The 24,648-nt window shown below is 35.8% G+C and overlaps 1 protein-coding gene and 1 long non-coding RNA gene across 2 annotated transcripts in view; one reads left to right on the forward strand and one right to left on the reverse strand.

Moving 5' to 3' along the window:
- Positions 1–3,158: 3,158 nt before the first annotated feature.
- LOC143246903 (repulsive guidance molecule B-like) lies at positions 3,159–13,197 on the forward strand. Its single transcript, XM_076494162.1, has 2 exons — positions 3,159–3,710; positions 9,851–13,197. The coding sequence occupies exons 1-2, from the start codon at positions 3,402–3,404 to the stop codon at positions 10,502–10,504; spliced, it is 963 nt and encodes a 320-aa protein (XP_076350277.1). The 5' UTR covers positions 3,159–3,401; the 3' UTR covers positions 10,505–13,197.
- The window catches only part of LOC143246904 (uncharacterized), a 75,754-nt gene continuing 64,296 nt past the window's right edge, over positions 13,191–24,648 (reverse strand). The window contains exons 4-5 of the long non-coding RNA XR_013026227.1: positions 14,590–14,683; positions 13,191–14,205 (exon numbers count right to left, since the gene is read on the reverse strand). This is a non-coding gene — a long non-coding RNA (uncharacterized LOC143246904). The remainder of the gene's footprint in view (positions 14,206–14,589; positions 14,684–24,648) is intronic.

The raw sequence follows: 24,648 nt of genomic DNA on the forward strand, positions 1-24,648 counted from the left end.
GTCAATTATTAAACATATGTCTCAACTGTGAATGACTAGTGTCATACACTCAACATCAGTCTTAACTGTGAATGACTAGTGTCCAACATTCAACATCTGTCTTAACTGTGAATGACTAGTGTTAAACATTAAACATCTGTCTCAACTGTGAATGACTAGTGTCAATTATTAAACATATGTCTCAACTGTGAATGGCTAGTGTCAAACGCTCAACATCTGTCTTAACTGTGAATGACTTGTGTCAAACATTCAACATCTGTCTTAACTGTGAATGACTAGTGTCAAACACTCAACATCTGTCTTAACTGTGAATGACTAGTGTCAAACACTCAACATCAGTCTTAACTGTGAATGACTGGTGTCAAACATTCAACATCTGTCTAAACTGTGAATGACTAGTGTCAAACGCTGAACATCTGTCTTAACTGTGAATGACTAGTATCAAACATTCAACATCTGTCTTAACTGTGAATGACTAGTATCAAACATTCAACATCTGTCTTAACTGTGAATGACTACTGTCAAACATTCAACATCTGTCTGAACTATGAATGACTAGTGTCAAACACTCAACATCTGTCTTAACTGTGAATGGCTAGTGTCCAACATTCAACATCTGTCTTAACTATGAATGACTAGTGTCAAACACTCAACATCTGTCTCAACTGTGAATGACTAGTGTCAAACATTCAACATCTGTCTTAACTGTGAATGACTAGTGTCAAACACTCAACATCTGTCTTAACTGTGAATGACTAGTGTCAAACACTCAACATCTGTCTTAACTGTGAATGACTAGTGTGAAACATTCAACATCTGTCTTAACTGTGAATGACTAGTGTCAAACATTCAACATCTGTCTTAACTGTGAATGGCTAATGTCAAACACTCAACATCAGTCTTAACTGTGAATGACTAGTGTCAAACACTCAACATCTGTGTAAACTGTGAATGACTAGTGTCAGACACTCAACATGTCTTAACTGTGAATGACTTGTGTCAAACACTCAACATCAGTCTTAACTGTGAATGACTGGTGTCAAACACTCAACATCAGTCTTAACTATGAATGACTGGTGTCAAACATTCAACATCTGTCTAAACTGTGAATGACTAGTGTCAAACGCTAAACATCTGTCTTAACTGTGAATGACTAGTATCAAACATTCAATATCTGTCTTAACTGTGAATGACTACTGTCAAACATTCAACATCTGTCTTAACTATGAATGACTAGTGTCAAACACTCAACATCTGTCTTAACTATGAATGACTAGTGTCAAACACTCAACATCTGTCTTAACTGTGAATGACTAGTGTCCAACATTCAACATCTGTCTTAACTATGAATGACTAGTGTGAAACACTCAACATCAGTCTTAACTGTGAATGACTGGTGTCAAACGCTGAACATCTGTCTTAACTGTGAATGACTAGTATCAAACATTCAACATCTGTCTTAACTCTGAATGACTACTGTCAAACATTCAACATCTGTCTTAACTATGAATGACTAGTGTCAAACACTCAACATCTGTCTTAACTGTGAATGACTAGTGTCCAACATTCAACATCTGTCTTAACTATGAATGACCAGTGTCAAACACTCAACATCTGTCTCAACTGTGAATGACTAGTGTCAAACATTCAACATCTGTCTTAACTGTGAATGAGTAGTGTCAAACATTCAACATCAGTCTTAACTGTGAATGACTAGTATCAAACATTCAACATCTGTCTTAACTCTGAATGACTACTGTCAAACATTCAACATCTGTCTTAACTATGAATGACTAGTGTCAAACACTCAACATCTGTCTTAACTGTGAATGACTAGTGTCCAACATTCAACATCTGTCTTAACTATGAATGACCAGTGTCAAACACTCAACATCTGTCTCAACTGTGAATGACTAGTGTCAAACATTCAACATCTGTCTTAACTGTGAATGAGTAGTGTCAAACATTCAACATCAGTCTTAACTGTGAATGACTAGTGTCAAACATTCAACATCTGTCTTAACTGTGAATGACTAGTGTCATACACTCAACATCAGTCTTAACTGTGAATGACTAGTGTCAAACACTCAACATCTGTCTTAACTGTGAATGACTAGTTTCAAACACTCAACATCTGTCTCAACTGTGAATGGCTAGTGTCAAACATTCAACATCTGTCTTAACTGAGAATGACTAGTGTCAAACACTCAACATCAGTATCAACTGTGAATGACTAGTGTCAGACATTAAACATCTGTCTCAACTGTGAATGACTAGTGTCAATTATTAAACATATGTCTCAACTGTGAATGGCTAGTGTCAAACACTCAACATCAGTCTTAACTGTGAATGACTAGTGTCCAACACTCAACATCTGTCTTAACTGTGAATGACTAGTGTCAAACACTCAACATCTGTCTTAACTGTGAATGACTTGTGTCAAACATAAAACACCTGTTTTAAGATTGAAGTTTCATGTATTTATTAAGTTTCCATGACAGTTCCTACTGGTTGTTTGAGTTATCGCAATATTGATATGAAAGAAGACTTTGTAATGTTACTGTGATATTTTTCTAGTACCATTTTTCACAAGTTGAATGAAACATTACTATCTGCATCATGCCTTACTTTGTTGTATATTAGATACAGTCAGCAAACAATGAAATCATTCTTATTTAATCCAGTTTTATTAATAATGAGTCACATTCCTAGAAACTGGACTATGGACAACATTATCAGGGATCAACTCTCCAAAGTAGCAGAAGATAAATGTTAGATGTATAACAGGTTACATTAAAGTAAATGGTGTAAGGCATTGTTTAGCTTATCCCACTGTAACAGTGTATTAGGTATTTTTGAAAGGTGTCTGTATTGATTATTATGAAACATGAACCTTTGTAAAGGTACCAGAAATTAGTTTTGGTTTGTTGTTAGGATAGATGTGTGATAAAGTTTCAATGGTACATGTTAGGACGTTTCTGATAAATGTTTTATCACATATCTCTCAACTTTATCAAATTTACAGTGCACGATTCATCAGGTGTACTATTTTTTTTGTATATGTTTGAAAACATTAAGTCGACTTTCAGTTACTCATGTCCTGTAGATTAGAGATATGTTGCTCAACAGGGCATCTAAGCTGCTGCACATTGATTTAACTGTTTAAACTGTAGATTTTGTAAAATGTTTCCTTATTTGTAGCTGCTTCCTCCTGTCGAGTGGAGTTGTGTTCCATCCAGTACAGAAGGGAAAGCCAGTCTGAAACAGAACTGACTGCAACAGATCCAAGTTATTCACGCTATCATTACTGCACCGTGCTACGTAATTACGCCGACTGCATAAGGGCTACAGCTCGAAGTTGTCGTGGAGACTTGAGTTATCACACCATAGCAACATTTGTTATGAAATGGTTAGAGAACAAAAACTGTACTCACATCATTGCCAAAGGAAGACCAGAGTACGGTCGAAAACAACCTCCAAAACCGAAGCAGTTTGTGCCTACAGAGTGTACATTCCGAGGAAGCCAGTCTCAACCAGTGAAGTTCAGTCACTGTGGACTGTTTGGAGATCCACATCTTCGAACGTTTTATGATGAGTTTCAAACATGCAGAACTTTAGGAGCTTGGCCCTTGATCGACAATCCATATTTGGCAGTTCAAGTCACTAATGAACAGGTTTTCAAGGGGTCACAAGCAACAGGAACTACAAAGGTACACAGGGAATATTTCACCTTTGAATTTGTTTGTTATGAAATTTTTAAAATGTCCAAACGAATTTGATTCTTAAACTTTGTTTGTTATTTATACTCTTGATCTGAGGAACAAAACATGGAATGTTTGTGGATAAAAATATTTTAATTTTGTTCCATTAAACCTAATACATGCCACTGATAGTCAAAGTACATGAACATAAAACTGTGTCATTCAGTAATCATAATACATGAACATAAAACATGTCACTGATAGTCAAAATACATAAACAGAAAACTGTGTCATTCAGTAATCATTCTACATGAACATAAAACATGTCACTGATAGTCAAAATACATGAACAGAAAATTGTCGTTCAGTAATCATAATACATGAACATAAAACATGTCACTGATAGTCAAAATACATGAACAGAAAATTGTCGTTCAGTAATCATAATACATGAACATAAAACATGTCACTGATAGTCAAAATACATAAACAGAAAACTGTGTCATTCAGTAATCATTCTACATGAACATAAAACATGTCACTGATAGTCAAAATACATGAACAGAAAATTGTCGTTCAGTAATCATAATACATGAACATAAAACATGTCACTGATAGTCATAATACATGAACATAAAACATGTCACTAATAGTCAAAATACATAAACAGAAAACTGTGTCATTCAGTAATCATAATACATGAACATAAAACATGTCACTGATAGTCAAAGTACATGAACAGAAAACTGTGTCATTCAGTAATCATAATACATGAACATAAAACATGTCACTGATAGTCAAAATACATGAATATAAAACATGTCACTGATAGTCAAAATACATAAACAGAAAACTGTGTCATTCAGTAATCATTCTACATGAACATAAAACATGTCACTGATAGTCAAAATACATGAACAGAAAATTGTCGTTCAGTAATCATAGTACATGAACATAAAACATGTCACTGATAGTCATAATACATGAACATAAAACATGTCACTGATAGTCAAAATACATGAACAGAAAATTGTCGTTCAGTAATCATAATACATGAACATAAAACATGTCACTGATAGTCAAAATACATGAACAGAAAACTGTGTCATTCAGTAATCATAACACATGAACATAAAACATGTCACTGATAGTCAAAATACATGAACAGAAAATTGTCGTTCAGTAATCATAGTACATGAACATAAAACATGTCACTGATAGTCATAATACATGAACATAAAACATGTCACTGATAGTCAAAATACATGAACAGAAAATTGTCGTTCAGTAATCATAATACATGAACATAAAACATGTCACTGATAGTCAAAATACATGAACAGAAAACTGTGTCATTCAGTAATCATAATACATGAACATAAAACATGTCACTGATAGTCAAAATACATGAATATAAAACATGTCACTGATAGTCAAAATACATAAACAGAAAACTGTGTCATTCAGTAATCATTCTACATGAACATAAAACATGTCACTGATAGTCAAAATACATGAACAGAAAATTGTCGTTCAGTAATCATAGTACATGAACATAAAACATGTCACTGATAGTCATAATACATGAACATAAAACATGTCACTGATAGTCAAAATACATGAACAGAAAATTGTCGTTCAGTAATCATAATACATGAACATAAAACATGTCACTGATAGTCAAAATACATGAACAGAAAACTGTCATTCAGTAATCATAACACATGAACATAAAACATGTCACTGATAGTCAAAATACATAAACAGAAAACTGTGTCATTCAGTAATCATTCTACATGAACATAAAACATGTCACTGATAGTCAAAATACATGAACAGAAAATTGTCGTTCAGTAATCATAGTACATGAACATAAAACATGTCACTGATAGTCATAATACATGAACATAAAACATGTCACTGATAGTCAAAATACATGAACAGAAAATTGTCGTTCAGTAATCATAATACATGAACATAAAACATGTCACTGATAGTCAAAATACATGAACAGAAAACTGTGTCATTCAGTAATCATAATACATGAACATAAAACATGTCACTGATAGTCAAAATACATGAACATAAAACTGTATCGTTCAGTAATCACAATACATGAACATAAAACACGTCACTCAATTATCACAGTACCTGGAAATAAGAATATACAGGATGACAGTCATTTGGCATATTATAGTTATCCATCATCATTACAACCACCACCAAAGAATAAGGACCATTGCTGAGGAAAACAGACTGAGGCTCTGCTGACATTTCAAAATGGATCTTGTGGGAGAAGGTAATTGTGTTAACGTTTCAGACACTTATCTCTCTTAAAGAGATCCTTCTGGTTAAAAATCAAGACACGTGATGGTGTGTGGTACAGCCAAAACAACCAGCTGGACACGTTGTGTATTATGAACAAAAATGATAGTTTATCCACCTCCTGTATCTCGGACTGTGATAACCAATAAACATATATTCAGCGGATGTAATCTAGTAAATTCTTACTTCAATTACCTAATTTCAAGACGATCCATTAATAACTACCAGAAATATCTCGAATTTTGATTTTGTACCAAAAGTACAAAATCTTTATTTGATAGAAAAACATGCTTCATTTTTACGGATTTCTTTACAAATTTGGTGCATTGTTGGACATCTCATTTTATGTAAAGCCACGTGTGTAACGTTATTTAAAAAATAGAATCGTTCAATTTTTTTTTGCACACGTCTACCCAAAAAGTTCAGGCGAACTGTTTACCATTTTTTCCACAGCTTCACCTAATAGTAACAGAAGACCGTTTGTAGGTGTCTTGTTATTTCGTTTGATTTAAAGTAGCAAGACCATAAGGTGGAAGGACGTATAGATACGTATAGTCCGGCATGGCCAAGCGTGTTAAAGCGTGCGATTCGTAATCTGAGGGTCGCGGGTTCGAATCCCGTCCGCACCAAATATGCTCGCCCTTTCAGCCGTGGGGGCGTCATAATATTATGGTCAATCCCACTATTCGTTGGTAAAAGAGTAGCCCAATAGTTGGGGTGGATGGTGATGACTAGCTGTCTTCCCTCTAGTCTTAGACTGCTAAATTAGGGACAGCTAGCGCAGATAGCCCTCCATTAGCTTTGCGCGAAATTCAAAACAAGCAGATACGTATATAGTGGCCAAGCAAAGTAGATTACCAGTTTCTAACTCAAGTTTTCAAAAGATTTATACCAATGTACGATCATTATTGATTATTCAGTGCCAGCTTTCAAGCACAAATTTTATGCAATTATCTTAATTAAAGAGCGTTAAGCAATTAGCACAAGTAATGATATTGAATATGGATATGTGGGCGATGACAAGAAACTGTTAATCCAAATTCCATAGCGTTAATATAAAATATGCTATTAACACTGTTTTAGAGAGGAAAGACTACCGTATATTTTAAAGAACCCGGTTGGTTCTGTAAAGTAAAGATCTGTCTCGAATAACAGAGTTACTACCTCGTGCCAGTTTCTTACTTGCTGTGATTTGTTGGTGTGTATTGACAAAAATGTTAGGAATCTCATCAAAAATACCACAGGTGTGATCAAACTGGTTCAGCATTGATAAGAATTTCACAGTAAGTATTCAATCATTAGTTAGCTAGGCCACGTGTTTAGTTCAACGTGGAGTATGATGGTGGGTAAAACAAAACACGTGACCTAGCTAACTAACGATTGAGTATTTTCTGTACACTTCTTATCAATGAAACAAATGTTGCTGCTAGTTTGGATTTCATTCCTCTAGGTCTGACACTCGATCCTTTTCTTGGCCATACCTTTCTTCACACCTAAGTTGTTTTTCGTTAGATGTACACCTGGTGGAGAACCAAGGTACTGTTTTTCTACAGCAAAGAAGCTGTCCACAGTAGTTTTATGTAAGAGGTGTATGTATTGCGATGATAAAATCCCTTATGGACATCAATGAGTACTTTATATTCCCTTTGAATTATGACAACCGTTGACTTCCTGGTTGAGTTAATAGTATCTGAATATCATAACCACTAGAGATAATTAGTTAATGGAAGGAACTGGAGACGCAGCGTATGGCACAATTATTATAATTGAAGTAATCGTGTATAGAAATGGAACACCACCAACTTTAAATGATCCTAAACATGTCTTGTTTCACTGTTCAATATTTACTGTGATTAAGTTTCAATTTGTTGGGACATAGAAAGTGATTTACTGAAGCAGTTTATGCTACTACTGTTTATATTTCTCAATTTTTAATAAATTACTGATTGTAAGTTCGGTCAAATTTATAGTCATTTTTATTTTGTGTAATTTCTTGTAAGACTTCAATGTTTTTATAACCTTATGTAAAAGAAGGGGTCTGTAAAAGTTCTGACTTATTTTGACAAATTCTAAACATGTTTCAACTTTTATCGTTATTCGTGTTTCGTAAACTGGTGATTTTAACTGGAACAGTTTCATCATAATTTTTTTTTACAAGGTAAATAAATTTTGTTTTCGATTACTTGTTGAAAAATAACAACGCTGCAGTTGCACTGTAAACTTAGTAAACTGTCAGTGATTCTCAGTCTGTATATCCATTCACAGATGGGTAAATACTTAAAACTACACCTGTCAATGTTATTCAGTGCAGCCCCTCCCCTGTTTGTCTACCATTTTGGCTAAGAAAGAAAATTTGAGTTTGTTTATTGTGCCAACATGGTTTTTATTTTGGGTTTCGGTGAATAAGAATATAAACCCAACAGTGTTTGTACATACAGTAAGAATACAGTTGGTCTTCATAGTAGCAGTTTCCAAAGCTTCACTCCTTTCCTCATAAAGCCCTTTACAGTATGTACTTACTATCTTACATGTAAAGAAAGCGAGTTTTCTTTCAAATGTAATGGTTCGAAAGTGAGCTATTATTAACAAAGGTTCCTCTATAACTGTACCTGTGTTTACTTCCCATGTTTCCTGTGACAGATAACGTGTCTTAACAGATGTGGTACTTTTCGAGGTCAGACCTTATCCAGGCAAGTCCACTGTAAAACACAAGTGACTGTCAACCTCTGCTGTAACATGCGTGCTTTTCAATGCTATACATTAATTTCACATTTAAAAATCTCACAACAACAATTTTTTCAAGAGAAGCAATTGAGCAGTGTATTTACCCTTGTTACCTCCTAGACGTCCCTGGCTTCTTTACTTCTTGAGTTTTAGGACAACGTTTCGGGCCCAGTGAAGGAGTCAACGTGGAGCCCGAAAGGTTCTCTTAAACCCAAATGAAGCAGGAAGCAACGTCAACCTGACTTGTGCGCTTCAAATACTATAATAATGTGATGTACTTTAAAACTCATGTGAGGGTCTTCCATGTATTTCTTACACTTGTAAACACAACTAAATCTCTTTCACCATAAAATTGCATGTTTAAAATGTCCTGCATATGCTTGTAATCGTGACGACCGACTGTTTGTAAGAACGTCAGTGAATGTAATCCATGTGTAAGGTCATAGAGCAAAGTTCAGTACGTAATGATCCTCTTAGAGAATGTCTCGCGTGTTGTATTCTTCTAGTGTTGTTTCGCACAAGAATCTTATCGTAATAGGTTGAGTACATCTATCAAACCCGGACTTTGGGATTTCTTCTAAACACATGAAAATCGAAATGGTTGTCTGTCCGAATTTTATAGAAAGCTTATGGGAGCTTTGTATTATAATCATTATTTTTATATTTCTTTGTTTTAAAGGGGCAAAGGTTTATTTTAGAGAACATCATGCAATTTATGTATGTTTGGTATATCGCGTTGTTGAATGGTATTCTCAAGTAACACATGTTTTAGAATGTTAATCCTGACGTTTTGATAACGGAACGTTCTCTGTAGCACCACATGAACCACGAGAAACTTGATACCACAGTTGTTCACTCTTAAGTTGAAATAGATACATGACCATCTTTTTAGTAACATCCTTTAATTTCGGCAAAGAAGTTATGAAGCAGAACACCGAAACCTAATTTGTTATTTATTTTTTCCTAATTGATTTATCGGAAGGACTTTTTATTGTATATTCCGTGTTGTTTTGTTTAACGAATCGTGTCATGCCCAGTGTGATAACTTGTTCCACATCTGGACAGTACTCCTTAATGTACTTCTACGTTTCTCCCTTTAGGTGACCGTGTTACTACGAGATCACAGACCTTGTACTTCGGAAAAAACGTTCGAGGCTCAGACTGACAGTTTGCCTGGTGCGTTCGTCGACGGTACGCGGGGAACCAGGACGGGTGATACAGTTTTCATAGTAGAGAAAGAACCAGCCCGTCACGTTGAGATACACGCTCGCCACATCCTCACCCACATCATCATCAGACAGGTCGGACAATACCTGACTTTTGCTATAAAAATACCTGAAGAAATAGCAAAACTAGGCGAGCGAAGTGAAGCCCTACAGTTGTGCTTAAAGGGTTGCCCCCGACGTGAACGTATAAACTATGGCCAACTGAATAGCGAAGCTATGCCCGTGCAGGAAGCGGTAAGCGTGTGCAAAAACTGGAATGTTACAGACTTTTATTTTGATGCCTGCGTTTTCGATTTATTAACTACAGGGGACCGAAGTTTTAGTCGAGCGGCTGGGGAAGCGAGGAGGGACGTTTACTATTTGAGTCCCTCCTCTGCTGCAGGCGAAAATCGAACGTACTTGTTACCAGAAACTATAGGTGACTCTAACAGCGGGACGCCAGAGAACAGCGCCCCCGGGCGGCCATTAGTTCTATTCACTCTAATAATATGTTTATTGAAGACATTTTGTGAAAATTCGTGTAAGTGAAGTTTTTGTCGTAGTTGAGTGAACAGCAATTGCTATGATACAGGTAAATATATTATCACAGAGAGAGAAAATGGCAGCGAAAATGAAATAGATGTGGACAAAGAAATGAGTCTCCTATGTCACAGCACGAAAAGCCCGATAACAGTCAATATATGTAAACTACTGTTGTAAGGTGTGCATTGTGAAGAGCTGTAAAACAGTGTATATGTGTTGTCAGGATCAGTAGTGTAGACCCACGTTAATACAGTCTCAGTAGTCGGAATATTACGAGTATTAAAACAATTATTCACTTTAATGAACTATTAGAAAGAACTACAATATTTTGATTAGTTGTACCTTTGTTTATTTTATGTACAATATCCCACCGCCTAATGAAGCGAGGTAAACCTAGTGAATAACCTTTTTTTTACTGTATACAGCTGACAAAAACATAGTTCTGATAGGAATAACAGATGTCAAGGTTGTGACCTCATAATCCGTTATTCAAGACAGAAAGTTAACAGACAGTATTAATTTAAGGGTAAAAGTTTATATTTTACTTTGTTTTTTTTATGTTGACGTAATTTGTATCTACTGTAATAATTAATTGTTATTTCACCAGGTTAATGTGCCATCGACGTTATACTGTTAAATAGAAAACACAGTTTGTGTGCGTGTGATTACAGTTATTTGTTAAATATACTTGTGATGACTTGACACGTGTAAAATTAACAATGTTCTTAGTTAGGTTAGCACTTGGATACCGACCGTCAGGATATACGTATGGGTCTGTAGATGTTTTATCAGAGCTCTGGACAACAACAGTTTCACTAACTTTCTTAACAATCAAGAACTAGAAACTGTAACCACGTGCTTGTTCCAATTAAGAATACCAAAAAGAAAGAGAACGAACGTTGTTCCAAAACCAGTTTTAACAAGCTACACTGACTATCACATCAGCGAACGTTGCAAAACCCGTTTTAACAAGCTACACTGACTATCACATCAGCGAAAGTTCCAAAACCAGTTTTAACAAGCTACACTGACTATCACATCAGCGAACGTTCCAAAACCAGTTTTAACAAACTACACTGACTATCACATCAGTGAAAGTTCCAAAACCAGTTTTAACAAGCTACACTGACTATCACATCAGCGAAAGTTCCAAAACCCGTTTTAACAAGCTACACTGACTATCACATCAGCGAACGTTGCAAAACCCGTTTTAACAAGCAACATTGACTATCACATCAACGAACGTTGCAAAACCCGTTTTAACAAGCTACATTGACTATCACATCAGCGAACGTTGCAAAACCCGTTTTAACAAGCTACATTGACTAATCACATCAGCGAACGTTGCAAAACCCGTTTTAACAAGCTACACTGACTATCACATCAGCGAACGTTGCAAAACCCGTTTTAACAAGCTACACTGACTATCACATCAGCGAATGTTCCAAAACCCGTTTTAACAAGCTAAATTGACACAACGTACATTAATATATTCCCACAAGTGTCATGTGACGTGTATATATTATAGGTCCTTCAAGTAACTGTTAACTTGTCTTTATAGTGAGACACATCGAATTGTTATGTATGTACTGGCAAATACCTTCTTTAAATTCTAGCTTCTAAAACCCCACACCTAACATTCAGTTAGTTTTTTGTTGTTGTTCCTGTGTAGACGCAGGTTGGCGATTTACATCTGTTCCTTCCCAAATATCGTATTAAGTGATGTAGACATGCAGTAAACCTAGCTACCCAGGTATATCGATTTGTCGTTGTTCGTTTTGTAGACGGCCTGCTTCTGGTAACGCACTGATCCACCTCTTTTCGAAATGGGCCTGCCCCAAGCATGTAGTAGAGCAGCTGAAGTCCATTCTCTAAATGGGTAGTGGAGATCGAACTGCGGCGCGTGATTCACGGCTCGCGAGGATCGCGCCCCGTTAAAATACCACCATACATTCGCTGTTAACATGGTTCTTCTGTTTAATTTTAGTCAGCCTTGAAGGCTGATGAAAGAAAGTTATAGATTCACAAAAATCGCCGTTACAATTTTACGAACTGAGTGTGTTGTGTTACAAGTCACGTGCTAAGCAAACACAAATATCAGGAGGAAATAACCGTGGTTAATTTTTAACACGAGATGTCTCGATATCTCAGCGTTTCCCCCTTGCTCCCATCATAATTGGACAGTGATGAGAGATACTTTCAAAAAATCGAACCACACCAGAGATAACGGAGAAGTACACTGTAGTGTTGTGATGCGTCATGAACAAACAAGGTTTGCACGTGGTTTGAGACTCATAGTAAACTGAAAAACATATTGGAATTATGTGAAACGTTTATTTTTTTGTTTCTCATATAGGTGCGTCAACAAATAAAAAAAAAAAAAGAACGAAAGAAAACTCCTGTCAAGATTTAAATAGATGTAGAAACTTGTAGAGATAAGTTTTGTTTCTGAGAGTATCATGGTCATTAACACTTCTAAACGTTCAGATCTTTAGAAGATGCGTTTTGCATGAATTTTGTAACATTTTCCACCATCGGTTAATGTTGTAAATGCTCCAGGTTATTTTGTTGATCGTGGATTTCATTTAGCCATACTGTACATTTTATGTGTATATTTATAAATTATTTAGATGTAACAATGGATGTAATTATACAGATATTCAAAAATTTTATCGAAATAAAACCAGAGTATAAAGAAATGGCTTTCAGTTTCACACTGTTTTACAATTAGAGCTAATAAACAAAGAACCATTTGTCTATATAGTTATATGTCAAATATAAACATAATCGCCGTTTTAACAGGTTTGTAGACCTACTTAAATATGACACATACACTGCTGGCCAAAATCTTAAGGCCAATGAACGTAAAGAAAAAAAATTGCATTTTGCGTTGTTAGATTCAACCATTTATTTGAGTGGAGCTTCGAAAGATGAAAATAAGAAAAGGGAAAATAAAAATAAAAAACGTTTTTAGTATTTAATAGGGAAAATGTGAACACTATGAAATTAGTCTAAATACTAGCTGGTCAAACATTTAAGACCATACCAAAAAGAAGTCCTAAACAGGATAGGAAATGCCCAATAAGAGGTCTCAGTACTGAGTTGCACGACCGTCATTGCAAATAGCTGCAAACATTCGCTTTGGCATGGGCGATATAAGAGTTTGCAGAAGGCTGGCTGGAATGTTATTCCAAGTGATGAAGATGGCTTCACGAAGATCATGCACTGTTTGGAATTAACGTCCATTTCTATAGACTTTCTTTGCCATCCACCCTCAAACATTTTCAATGGGGTTCAGTTCGGGCGAACAGGCTGAATGGTCCAAAAGAATCACGTGTTTCGCCATAAAAAGTCCTGCAGGCACTGTGGATTGCAGCGTTGTCCTGCTGAAAGATCCAGTAATTTCCACACACTCGAGGGCCTTCAGTCAATAAGGATGCTGTCTCCAATATGCCAATGTAGCTAGCTGCTGTTTGATGCCCCTGTATAACCTGAAGATTCATTGTTCCATGGAAGGAGAAAGCACCCCAAATCATGATGGAACCTCCTCCACTGTATCGTGTAGAAAATGTCTCCGGTATAGTTGCTAAGAGAATTATGGGTCATTTTCACTAAATCCTTATAGTAAGTTTATTGCAGAGCATATGGATTGTAATCTTTCATTCATCCCTCTCGGTGGTATCAGTAGATAGTCCGATGTGGCTTTACTATAAGAAAAAAAACAACAACACACACACACATTCCTCTCGTCAGAACTAAGAAGACGCACAGTAATTTCGCCCTGTGACTGAAAGTTCATGTCTAGAGAAATCCAGACCGGGTACCTTCTATAAACCCAGCTGGATATCTCTGCGGCTTTTTATGTCTTCTACTCGGGTTTGAAATGTCAGTCATTTAAAATTCAAGTATACAGCAAAAAATTTATTTTTAGTCGGGCATTTTATGGGTTACAAACAATTATACAAACACAGATTTAACAAGTGAACAAAAATTGTATTATGTACCTACTAAAGTAACAACTGGACATTGGCCGTCATGGTTACCTATATCTCAGTTACAGTAATGAGAATCATGACGTTTAGATAGCATACCTGAAAAGATGACCTGGGATCGAATTCTGGCTCATGGCATCGGACATCCTTTACAGCAGGTCCCAAATATGGGGCGTGAACTTATAACTAGTAGCTGAAAATAAAAATAGAAACTGGTTTGTTTGTTTTGAATTTCGCTCACAGTTACACGAGAGCTATCTGCGCTAGCCGTCCCCAATTTAGTAGGGTAAGACTAGAGGAAAGGCAGCTTGTCATCACCACCCACCGCCAACTCTTGGGCTATTCTTTTACCAACGAATAGTTGGATTGGCCGTACCATTATAACGTCCCCACGGCTGAAAGGGCGAGCATGTTTGATGTGACAGGGATTCGAATCCGCGATCCTCAGAGTCAAGCGCCCTAACAATCTGACTAGGAAGTGGTTAATAGTTATATTTAGTTAGTATATTACCTTTATACGTCATAATCTATAGTTTGTTTGTACGTGTGGAAATGACACATTATCGTCAAACAAGAAAGAATTGTGAAACACACACTGCACATAAACATACCCACCTCTAATTTTACTACCTAAGTATTCGCCAAAACAAACTACGTGAAGGAAAAGAAATGAATAACCATTGCTACGTGAAACACGTAAATGTAACACGATATTAAAGGTGTATAATATTCAGTTGATAAAGAAGTTTTTACGTATGTATATCAGAGTACTTGTGTTTCACCGCACTTCACAAATTGGGCCCCGGCATGGCCAGGTGGGTTAAGGCGTTCGACTCGTAATCTGTGAGTCGCGGGTTGAAATCCCCATCGCACCAAACATGCCCTCCCTTTCAGTCGTGGGGGCGTCATAAAGTTACAGTCAATCCCACTATTTCTTGGTAAAAGAGTTACCAAGAGTGGATGGTAATGACAAGCTGCTTTTCCTCTAGTCTTGCACTGTTAAATTAGGGACGGCTAGCGCAGATAGCCCTCGTGTAGCTTCACAAATTTCGGATTACTCAGAGTTACTAACCCAGTTTATGTTGTACCAATATTTAACTGAAGTCAACGTTACCTTTTCCCAACGAAAAGAATACCTTCCTCATTGTGAAACCTATTCTCTGTCTCCCTTCTTCTATTTATCTCTATTTTCTTTATACATTTATAAATAGAATAACGACTCAACTGATGGATACAATAGGCCAACTTATATCGGCTTAGACTCCCCGTCTATTCAGAAAACAGAACGCTGGAATGTGTTTTGTTCGATTGTAGCCATGACTGCCCGGGGGAAGAATTGATAAATGCCCCCTTTCAATCAATCCCCCTCCCCAACAACAGAGGAGCGAGTCGGCATGGACGTTACTGTATTCATGAGCCAATCAGTAATATATGATGTGTGGTAGGGTCTGCTACAACAACAAAATGTACCACAACATTTTTGATTATTTTTACAATTACGTACCGTGTTTGTAATGCATACCAGCCTTTTGGTTTCAAATGAATTTCGGGTAATTCAGTGTATTTAAGTTTGAACTTCTGTCGTAGTTATCATGAACGACTGTCGGCCCGACACGGCCAAGCGTGTTAAGGCGTGCGACTCGTAATCTGAGTCGTAATGCTCGCCCTTTCAGCCGTGGGGGCGTTATAATGTGACGGTTAATCCCACTATTCGTCGGTAAAAGAGTAGCCCAAACGTTGGCGGTGGGTGGTGATGACAAGCTGCATTTCCTCTAGTCTTACACTGCTAATTTAGGGACAGCTAGCGCAGATAGCCCTCGAGTAGCTTTGTGCGAAATTCAAAAAACAAACATAAACGACACTTGTGTCTATTAGGACTTTGGGCTAAAATGTTATCTATCACCTCGAAGTATGAACCCCTGATTTTAACGTTGTAAATCCATACACTAGCGGGGGACGCTGTTCAATGAACAGTCTTAAAAACTGCTATTGGCTTCTCTCGTTAGGAACATAGAAAGAAACAAGTGTTTATCGTACAGTCCAGTTTATACAAAACCTGTTTTATCTCGTTAGTAACATAAAAAGAAACAAGTGTCTACCGTACAGTCCAGTTTATACAAATTCTGTTTTATCTCGTTAGTAACATAAAAAGAAACAAGTGTCTATCGTACAGTCCAGTTTATACAAAACCTGTTTTATTACCGTTAGTAACATAAAAAGAAACAAGTGTCTATCGTACAGTCCAGTTTATACAAATCCTGTTTTATTACCGTTAGTAACATAAAAAGAAACAAGTGTCTATCGTACAGTCCAGTTTATACAAAACCTGTTTTATCTCGTTAGTAACATAAAAAGAAACAAGTGTCCATCGTACAGTCCAGTTTATACAAATCCTGTTTTATCTCGTTAGTAACATAAAAAGAAACAAGTGTCTATCGTACAGTCCAGTTTATACAAAACCTGTTTTATTACCGTTAGTAACATAAAAAGAAACAAGTGTCTATCGTACAGTCCAGTTTATACAAAACCTGTTTTATCTCGTTAGTAACATAAAACGAAACAAGTGTCTATCGTAAGTCCAGTTTATACAAAACCTGTTTTATTAGCGTCAGTAACCTTCAAACTTGGTATAGAAGATACGAAAGGTTACACAGCAGATTAGTAAGGGTATCTGAACGAGGTTATATCATCTGTGGGTTTAAAATCTCCGTAAATTTTCTTCACCTCCTATGGGCATTGTTGTAGCTCGTTCACCAATAAATATGGTTGTGCTTTTCTTGCATACGATTATGTGGATTATAGACGCTGAAACAGATCTGGTGATCGTAGTGAGTTACTGTCATGACACATTGTTCATCATGAGCAGGTACATCCCGGGGGGATAACTTCCCAAAAGTTATTCAGTTAAGAGCGAGAGTAATAAGTTTTGTTTTTTTTGTATGAGGGGAGGGGGGTTCAAGGTATATTATCTTCTTCCACCTCTGGCTAACCATATCTTTACTTCATATGTGTGGTCAAAGGCAACACACCGAAATTGTGGTCAGTTTATCAAACAATACCTCAGTACTTACCCACAGTTTCTGCTACAGTAATAACTGAAGCTTTCATGTTTGTATCTGAGATGGCTTTTGGTCTAGTTGTCAACTGCCATGCCCCCTCACTCACACACACCTACAAAAACATCCTTATAATGTTCTTCCCATGGGTCACTCACGATATTAAGAAAGCACGCAGGTTTAAAAAAATAAACTGAAGACAAACATATAAAACCCTATAACCCAAAGTGGACATCAGAAACAGCTGGCGATCTTTAAATCCTGGTTCCTCAGCAGCTTTCGAACAGGCCCGGCCGGCATGGCCAGGTCGGTTAAGGCGTTTGACTCGTAATCTGAGGGCCGCGGGTTCGAATCCCTGTCGCACCAAACATGCTCGCCCTTTAAGACGTGGGGGCGTTATAATGTGACGTTCAATCCTAGTATTAATTTCTAAAAGAGTAGCCCAAGCCTTTCCTCTAAATCAGGGACGGCTAGCGCAGATAGCCCTTGTGTAACTTTGTGCGAAATTAAAAAAAACAAACTTATCCAACAATATTATCTCGGGGTTAGTTTGTTAGACACATCTACTATTTAACCAATCAGACATTACAAAACTCGCCCACCCCATTAGCCAACATCATTAACAATTAAAATAGATTGTTAACAAGTAATGTAAAATGTTTTAATATCGTAACATGATAGAGGGCGCTGTATAAATCATAAATAAGACCTATATAAAAATTAATTAAAGTCTTTGTCTAAAAATTAACTCACAAAGAGATTCATATTAAGTATGTAGCCTCCTTACGAAATGGCCCAGCGTAAGTCTTTGGATTTATAAAGCTAAAAAAAAAATTAATTTTAGTAACTTACGATGGGCAACAGCGCAGAGAGACTACTGTGCAGCTTTGTGCTAAACAACGGAACAAGTGATTAAGCACATACGTTCAAAATACACGAGTTCATAAACTTAAAAAAAATATTAATTCATTGTAGTGTAAAACCAGAATATATTATCAGTATGACATTTCTTGTTAGTTTCATTTTCTGAACATTAACATTCAGACTACATTCTTCAGACGTTCTGAAGTTTAGGTTAGAATGACAGGTATTCGATTCTAGTTTCTGTGTCTTTCTTCACCAACAAAACTTTACTATACATTATCATTTGTTGTAAGGGATTCCAACAAAACTTTACTATACATTATCATTTGTTGTAAGGGATTCCAACAAAACTTTACTATACATTATCATTTGTTGTAAGGGATTCCAACAAAACTTTACTATACTATATATCATTTGTTGTAAGGGATTCCAACAAAACTTTACTATACATTATCATTTGTTGTAAGGGATTCCAACAAAACTTTACTATACATTATCATTTGTTGTAAGGGATTCCAACAAAACTTTACTATACATTATCATTTGTTGTAAGGAATTCCAACAAAACTTTACTATACATTATCATTTGTTGTAAGAGCTTCCAACAAAACTTTACTATACATTATCATTTGTTGTAAGAACTTCCAACAAAACTTTACTATACATTATCATTTGTTGTAATGGTTTCCAACAAAACTTTACTATACACAATCATTTGTTGTAATGGTTTCCAACAAAACTTTACTATACATTATCATTTGTTGTAATGGTTTCCAACAAAACTTTACTATACATTATCATTTGTTGTAATGGTTTCCAACAAAACTTTACTATACATAATCATTTGTTGTAATGGTTTCCAACAAAACTTTACTATACACAATCATTTGTTGTAATGGTTTCCAACAAAACTTTACTATACATAATCATTTATTGTAATAGCTTCCAACAAAACTTTACTATACATAATCATTTGTTGTAAAGAATGATATTACAAGTGTCTCCTATTCTCTCCATGTCAACAGGACCGTTCTCCAGGATGGAGGGAGCACACCTAAAAATACTAAATTATCAGCTGAACATAATCAGTAAACGATACTGAATTGCCCGAATGACAATGAAAATAATCGCTTCACTTGCAAACCGAGAGTAAAACGGTTCTCACGTTGTTCGAGTAGCTATGGCCTCTAATTACGGTAATTTTGTTATACAAATGCCGACGGCGATCCTGTCTTCTACGTGACTCCAGGTCCAATCATTCGTCTTAAAATAATAACGTCTTCAAAGAGAGGCCGTTCCTAACATGCTCAGGAAAAAACTACCGACGTCCACTGTCGAAGACAGTACACCAGTACCGTATGGTCAGGTTTTGTTGTGCATGTGACACTGTTTATCCAAACACCATCTTCCTTTTAGAAATATTCTTAAGGTGTGAAACGTACCAGTGAGCAACTATAATGAGGATCATATGAATCCGAATTTTCTGGTAGGATTTTTCCTGCTCTCTCACCCCCCCCCTTGTCGTAGTCCATATTTTATTTAAAGAAAACTCGCAGACAGATAAACAATCTTACACAAGTCAAGCACAGCAGTGCTGAAAAGAAAGGTGTCGAACCAACAATAATTCTTTTGGAACACGAGTGTTATACAAACGTACGTTGTTGTTTTTTTCTATTCTCGTGTATATAGGCCCGGCATGGCCAGGTGAGTTTAGGCGTGCAACTCGTAATCTGAGGGTCGCTGGTTCGTATCCCCATCGCACCAAACATGCTCGCCCTTTCAGCCGTGGGGGCGTTATAATGTGATGGTAAATCCCATTATTCGTTGGTAAAAGAGTATCCCAAGAGTTGGCGGTGGGTGGTGATGACTAGCTGCCTTCCCTCTAGTCTTACACTGCTAAATTAGGGACGGCTAGCGCAGATAGACCTCGAGTAGCTTTGCGCGAAATTCAAAAGAAACCAAACCGGTCCTCTGTGCGGGTTATGAATTTTAAAAAAAATGTCTAGGTGGATGCTGTTATAAATATCCCCAATTTATTTATGTTATAACATATTATTACAGTATTCATTATCATATCACTAAAAGTGTTAAGTTTCAAGAAATCACTCTATATAAATACTTAAAACATGAAATACACCATGAGATGATTAGTGTGACTTTGTAAAAAAGAAGTAACAACCAGATAATGTCATTCCACAGTAATTCACATGATTAATTAATAGGCAGTTACTGGTCGCAGAAGCGTCTTATGGGCCGAAGGTTAAATCTCTCAGATCAAAATAGGAGTGTTGGTATAACCGAAGAAAAAAAGAACAGTCCTTCATATCAACTTCATGGTGACTTTTAGAATAGAAATTTTAGCTGAGTTCATGTATTAATATAGTGGAGGAGGTCATTTGTTTCATTGCAATCCTCCATTGAGATTACTAGCACATGGATATTTTAATAGTTTTTCCCGTATAAAGATGTGGCGCCATCTATGAACCTAGTTAACGTTAATTTACGTCAAAAAATAAATAAATGCTCAGTAACAGCAATAATTGGGAATAGAGAGGTTGTGAACATCCACTAACATGCCCCTTGTTCCAAACTATCATCTCACAAAGTTTGGTTGATATTGGCCATGTAATGTAGACATAGTTAAGTAAGGGACAAAAAGACAGACCGATTTTAATGTTTTATTGACGAAAAACTGATACAGGCTTAATATGCTTCAACATACATAAATATCCACTTTTCAGTACACAACTATTAAGTCAGTTTAGACATAGCTAATGATAGTAGTAGATTTATAAGAGCTGACAGGTGTACATAATCACATTAATGTAAAAACTAGGATAGGTGACAGCAAGTTGCATGGCTGACAAAGATAATAAATTTACAACAGCTTAAATTGTATGTATCTTCATATATATAATTTAAAAAAATATGACTAAAAGTGTTGTCTAAGAACGTACGAATAATAACTTACCTTAAACTGAAATAATAAACTTGAATGAAATCGTAAAAATGATAAAAATCACTTCCGTCGTTAGAAGCACTAAATAATACGTGGATTTCCGGTCTTTTGAGATTAATCTTGGTTTATTATACATATAAAATATGAGATTACATCAGCCCAACACACGTTTAACTCTAATCTCTGTACCAACTTCCTGCACATATGTTCCAGGAAGGTCTTTTAATTGTTTCCATAGGTCATATTGAAAAACAAATGACCTCATGAAATAAAAGGCTTAACTTTCTGAGATTAAAACAAATGATTCATTTTAATTGTTAAGGTAAGCGTGTATAGTGGTTAGCTTCCAGTTCTGTGAATCAGAGGATCCAAGGTTCGAGTTTCAAACACAACACTCGCCTAACTCACGTGACCATGATGTTTAAAATACGTTGAAAAAGATTTCACACAAATTAACATAAGTTAGCACGTGTATCCTGTTCTGTATATTACTTAATATTATTCTTACAAATAACCACAAAAACTAATTTTTTTTACTTTACCGTGATACTTGAAATCTATTAGAGGACTTTACAGACCTCAGATATAACACTAAGTATCCAACCTTGTTTCATATCAGACACAATATATTAACATAATGTGTTGACAAATGTTCCACACTTGTAGTTATACCACGAACTCAGCAGCTCGATTTTAATACGTTGCACGTACAGAATCATAATTCAGTCAATAATGTTTAAGTGAGATAGAAACCAACAATTTGTGAGTTGAACAATTTGTTATTGTATACTAATTATTCTAAGGTCAGAAACAGTAAAAGTTGCAACACTAATTTGTGTTGAGCGTACTCCAAAACAATGAGATTTGGAGAAAAAAATGTTTGATTTAGTTTAAGCGCAAAGCTGTATAATGGTTTATTTATTTGCTGTTATACACCAAGCTACACAGTGGGTTATCTGTGTTATGCCCACCACGAGTACTGACTGTTAACGGTATAACCTGAATATCTATGCTATGCCTACCATACGGATCGAGCCTTGTAGTTAAACTTTATGTTTGGTTTTTCTCTCTCTGATTTACTATATTTACTGTACTATCCTGTTACAACATAAACGTTTTTATCATTTTACACAGACTACCACCAGGGGTTCACTGAAAGCGATTATGGAGTAGTCTATAACCTAGACGTCTCGGTTATAATGAAAAATATATAAAGTTATTGGTAAGCAGGTGTACAAGAAACTGAGGAAATATATATATATATATATATATATATACACCTTTTTCAGTTTATGATTTGTGATGTTATCGTACGTCACAAACATGGACCAAGTTATACATATGTCTGTACCGTTGATTGTTTATCACGTTTGAAGTCCGTTGTGAAGTAAGATAAGAACCGTGGTAAGGTTACAGATAAGGCCCTGTTATTTTAAAATCGTTAAATCATTATATACAATCAATATGTAGAGGGGGGAAAAAAAACACTATCACACATACGCCATCTTTTGGGAAATAAACTAACTACAACTTTATTTTTTTAAAATACCATAACAGAAAGTTCGTGCTATTTTTGCCGTTGTCACGTTTCATTTCCGGTTTCACCAATTGGGTAATAGTGGTTGAATAAACATACATAGGAGATTAGATAACTCATTGGCCTTCGTCACCTTAATGCTGTAGAATGAAACCTCTGTCCTATAACAACGTAGAAGATATTTCTCGGGTGTCTTTCGCATGTTGGAAACAAATGTGATGTGCCTAATAACTTGTTTTACAAAACGTCACAATGGGCTATCTGCGCTGCGCCCACCACGGATATCGAAAACCGGTTTTTAGCCTATAAAGTGGAAGACAATTTAACATCTCTCATGAACTTGGAATTATATACTGTAAAAAAAAAACACATTCAGTTCGTGTAAATGATTTACACCGAATAGTTTCCACCTTGCTACATTGTAAATTTGTTACGGTTTATTAAAAGGCCTATGTTTCTCAATATGTATTTGTTGAAGACACTAACAGCTCCGTTTCCTCAGGGTAAGACAACAGAACAGGCTGATAAAAAAGAAAACAAGAAAAAACACGACACGTTGTTCTCTTAAATTCGCATTCCTAATTTTGCACACCTGAATTGAAGGAAAGGGCTTGAAATCACGCCAGCACGTGAAACTAGTAAAGCCACACCAACCACTCTATCTACAGCATGTGCCCTTCAATCGTTTCAACGTCAGCTTTCACGATGATGGGCGTGGTTTTCGTAGTTTTATGAAGTTTAAAAATGAATAATTTATTGTAATAATCGAGTTCAAACGAAAGTATTGTTATGAAATAAAGTATTTTTAATTATCTGTGTTTCGTGTTTTGTTTATTCATTATTTAAAAACTGAACCCGCTGTCCAGAATGAAGTATTAGACGGTTATCACAGAATCTTAAACATAGGTTCATGTCACGATAAGTTCCCCTTCAATGTTATAAAAAACCAACTACTGATATATATCATGTAATCACGTTTTGAAGTTATTGCTTGAGTCCTAGAATTTAAAACGTAACCACTCATTTTTAATTAACAATGAGAAGTAAAATATAACAGCGAAAACAGAAGAGGGAAAACAAAATGGTATTTTGTGCTTAAGTCAACGATGTAAACCTTTCTGCCCTTCGTAAAATATAAATTGTTTACGTATTTGTTGAAGTGTACGTAAAGCTATCTGGGTGTTCTGCGTATTATAGCTGTACTAAAATATTTAATGCATAAGTGCGTAAAATTAAAATATTTTCGCATTATACATTTTCTAATAGCTACATAAATATAAAAATAATTAATAAATGAAAACTTTATCTATGATTTTAACTTTTCGATCAAGTAAATTATTCTTTACCTCGACATAATTTTACAGTACTATACAAATATGTGAGTTTTCCTGTAAATGTTTACATCACGTTTTTCATACATCTAAATACCACTGACACCAGCTGTCAATACCTGTCCCTTTAACCCTTGATATTCTTACGCAGACAGCCACTAGACGGCAGCACTTCTGAGATGGAATATTTTTAACAACACGAAAAACTCTATTTCGAATATATTCCGACAGAAAATTAAAATACTTCAAATGCTCTAGGAGTTCTTATTAATGATTTAGTTTCTGAAGTCAGTGAGTTCGAGGATAAATCACTGTATTCCAGATCAGCAGAGAGTTTAATTGTTACACTTTGTTTCATTCAGTAATTAAATTACGAATTACATCGAAAAATGAATATTTAATATTCATTAT

The sequence above is a fragment of the Tachypleus tridentatus genome, chromosome 3 (assembly GCF_004210375.1).
Source record: "Tachypleus tridentatus isolate NWPU-2018 chromosome 3, ASM421037v1, whole genome shotgun sequence".
NCBI lineage: Eukaryota > Metazoa > Arthropoda > Merostomata > Xiphosura > Limulidae > Tachypleus > Tachypleus tridentatus.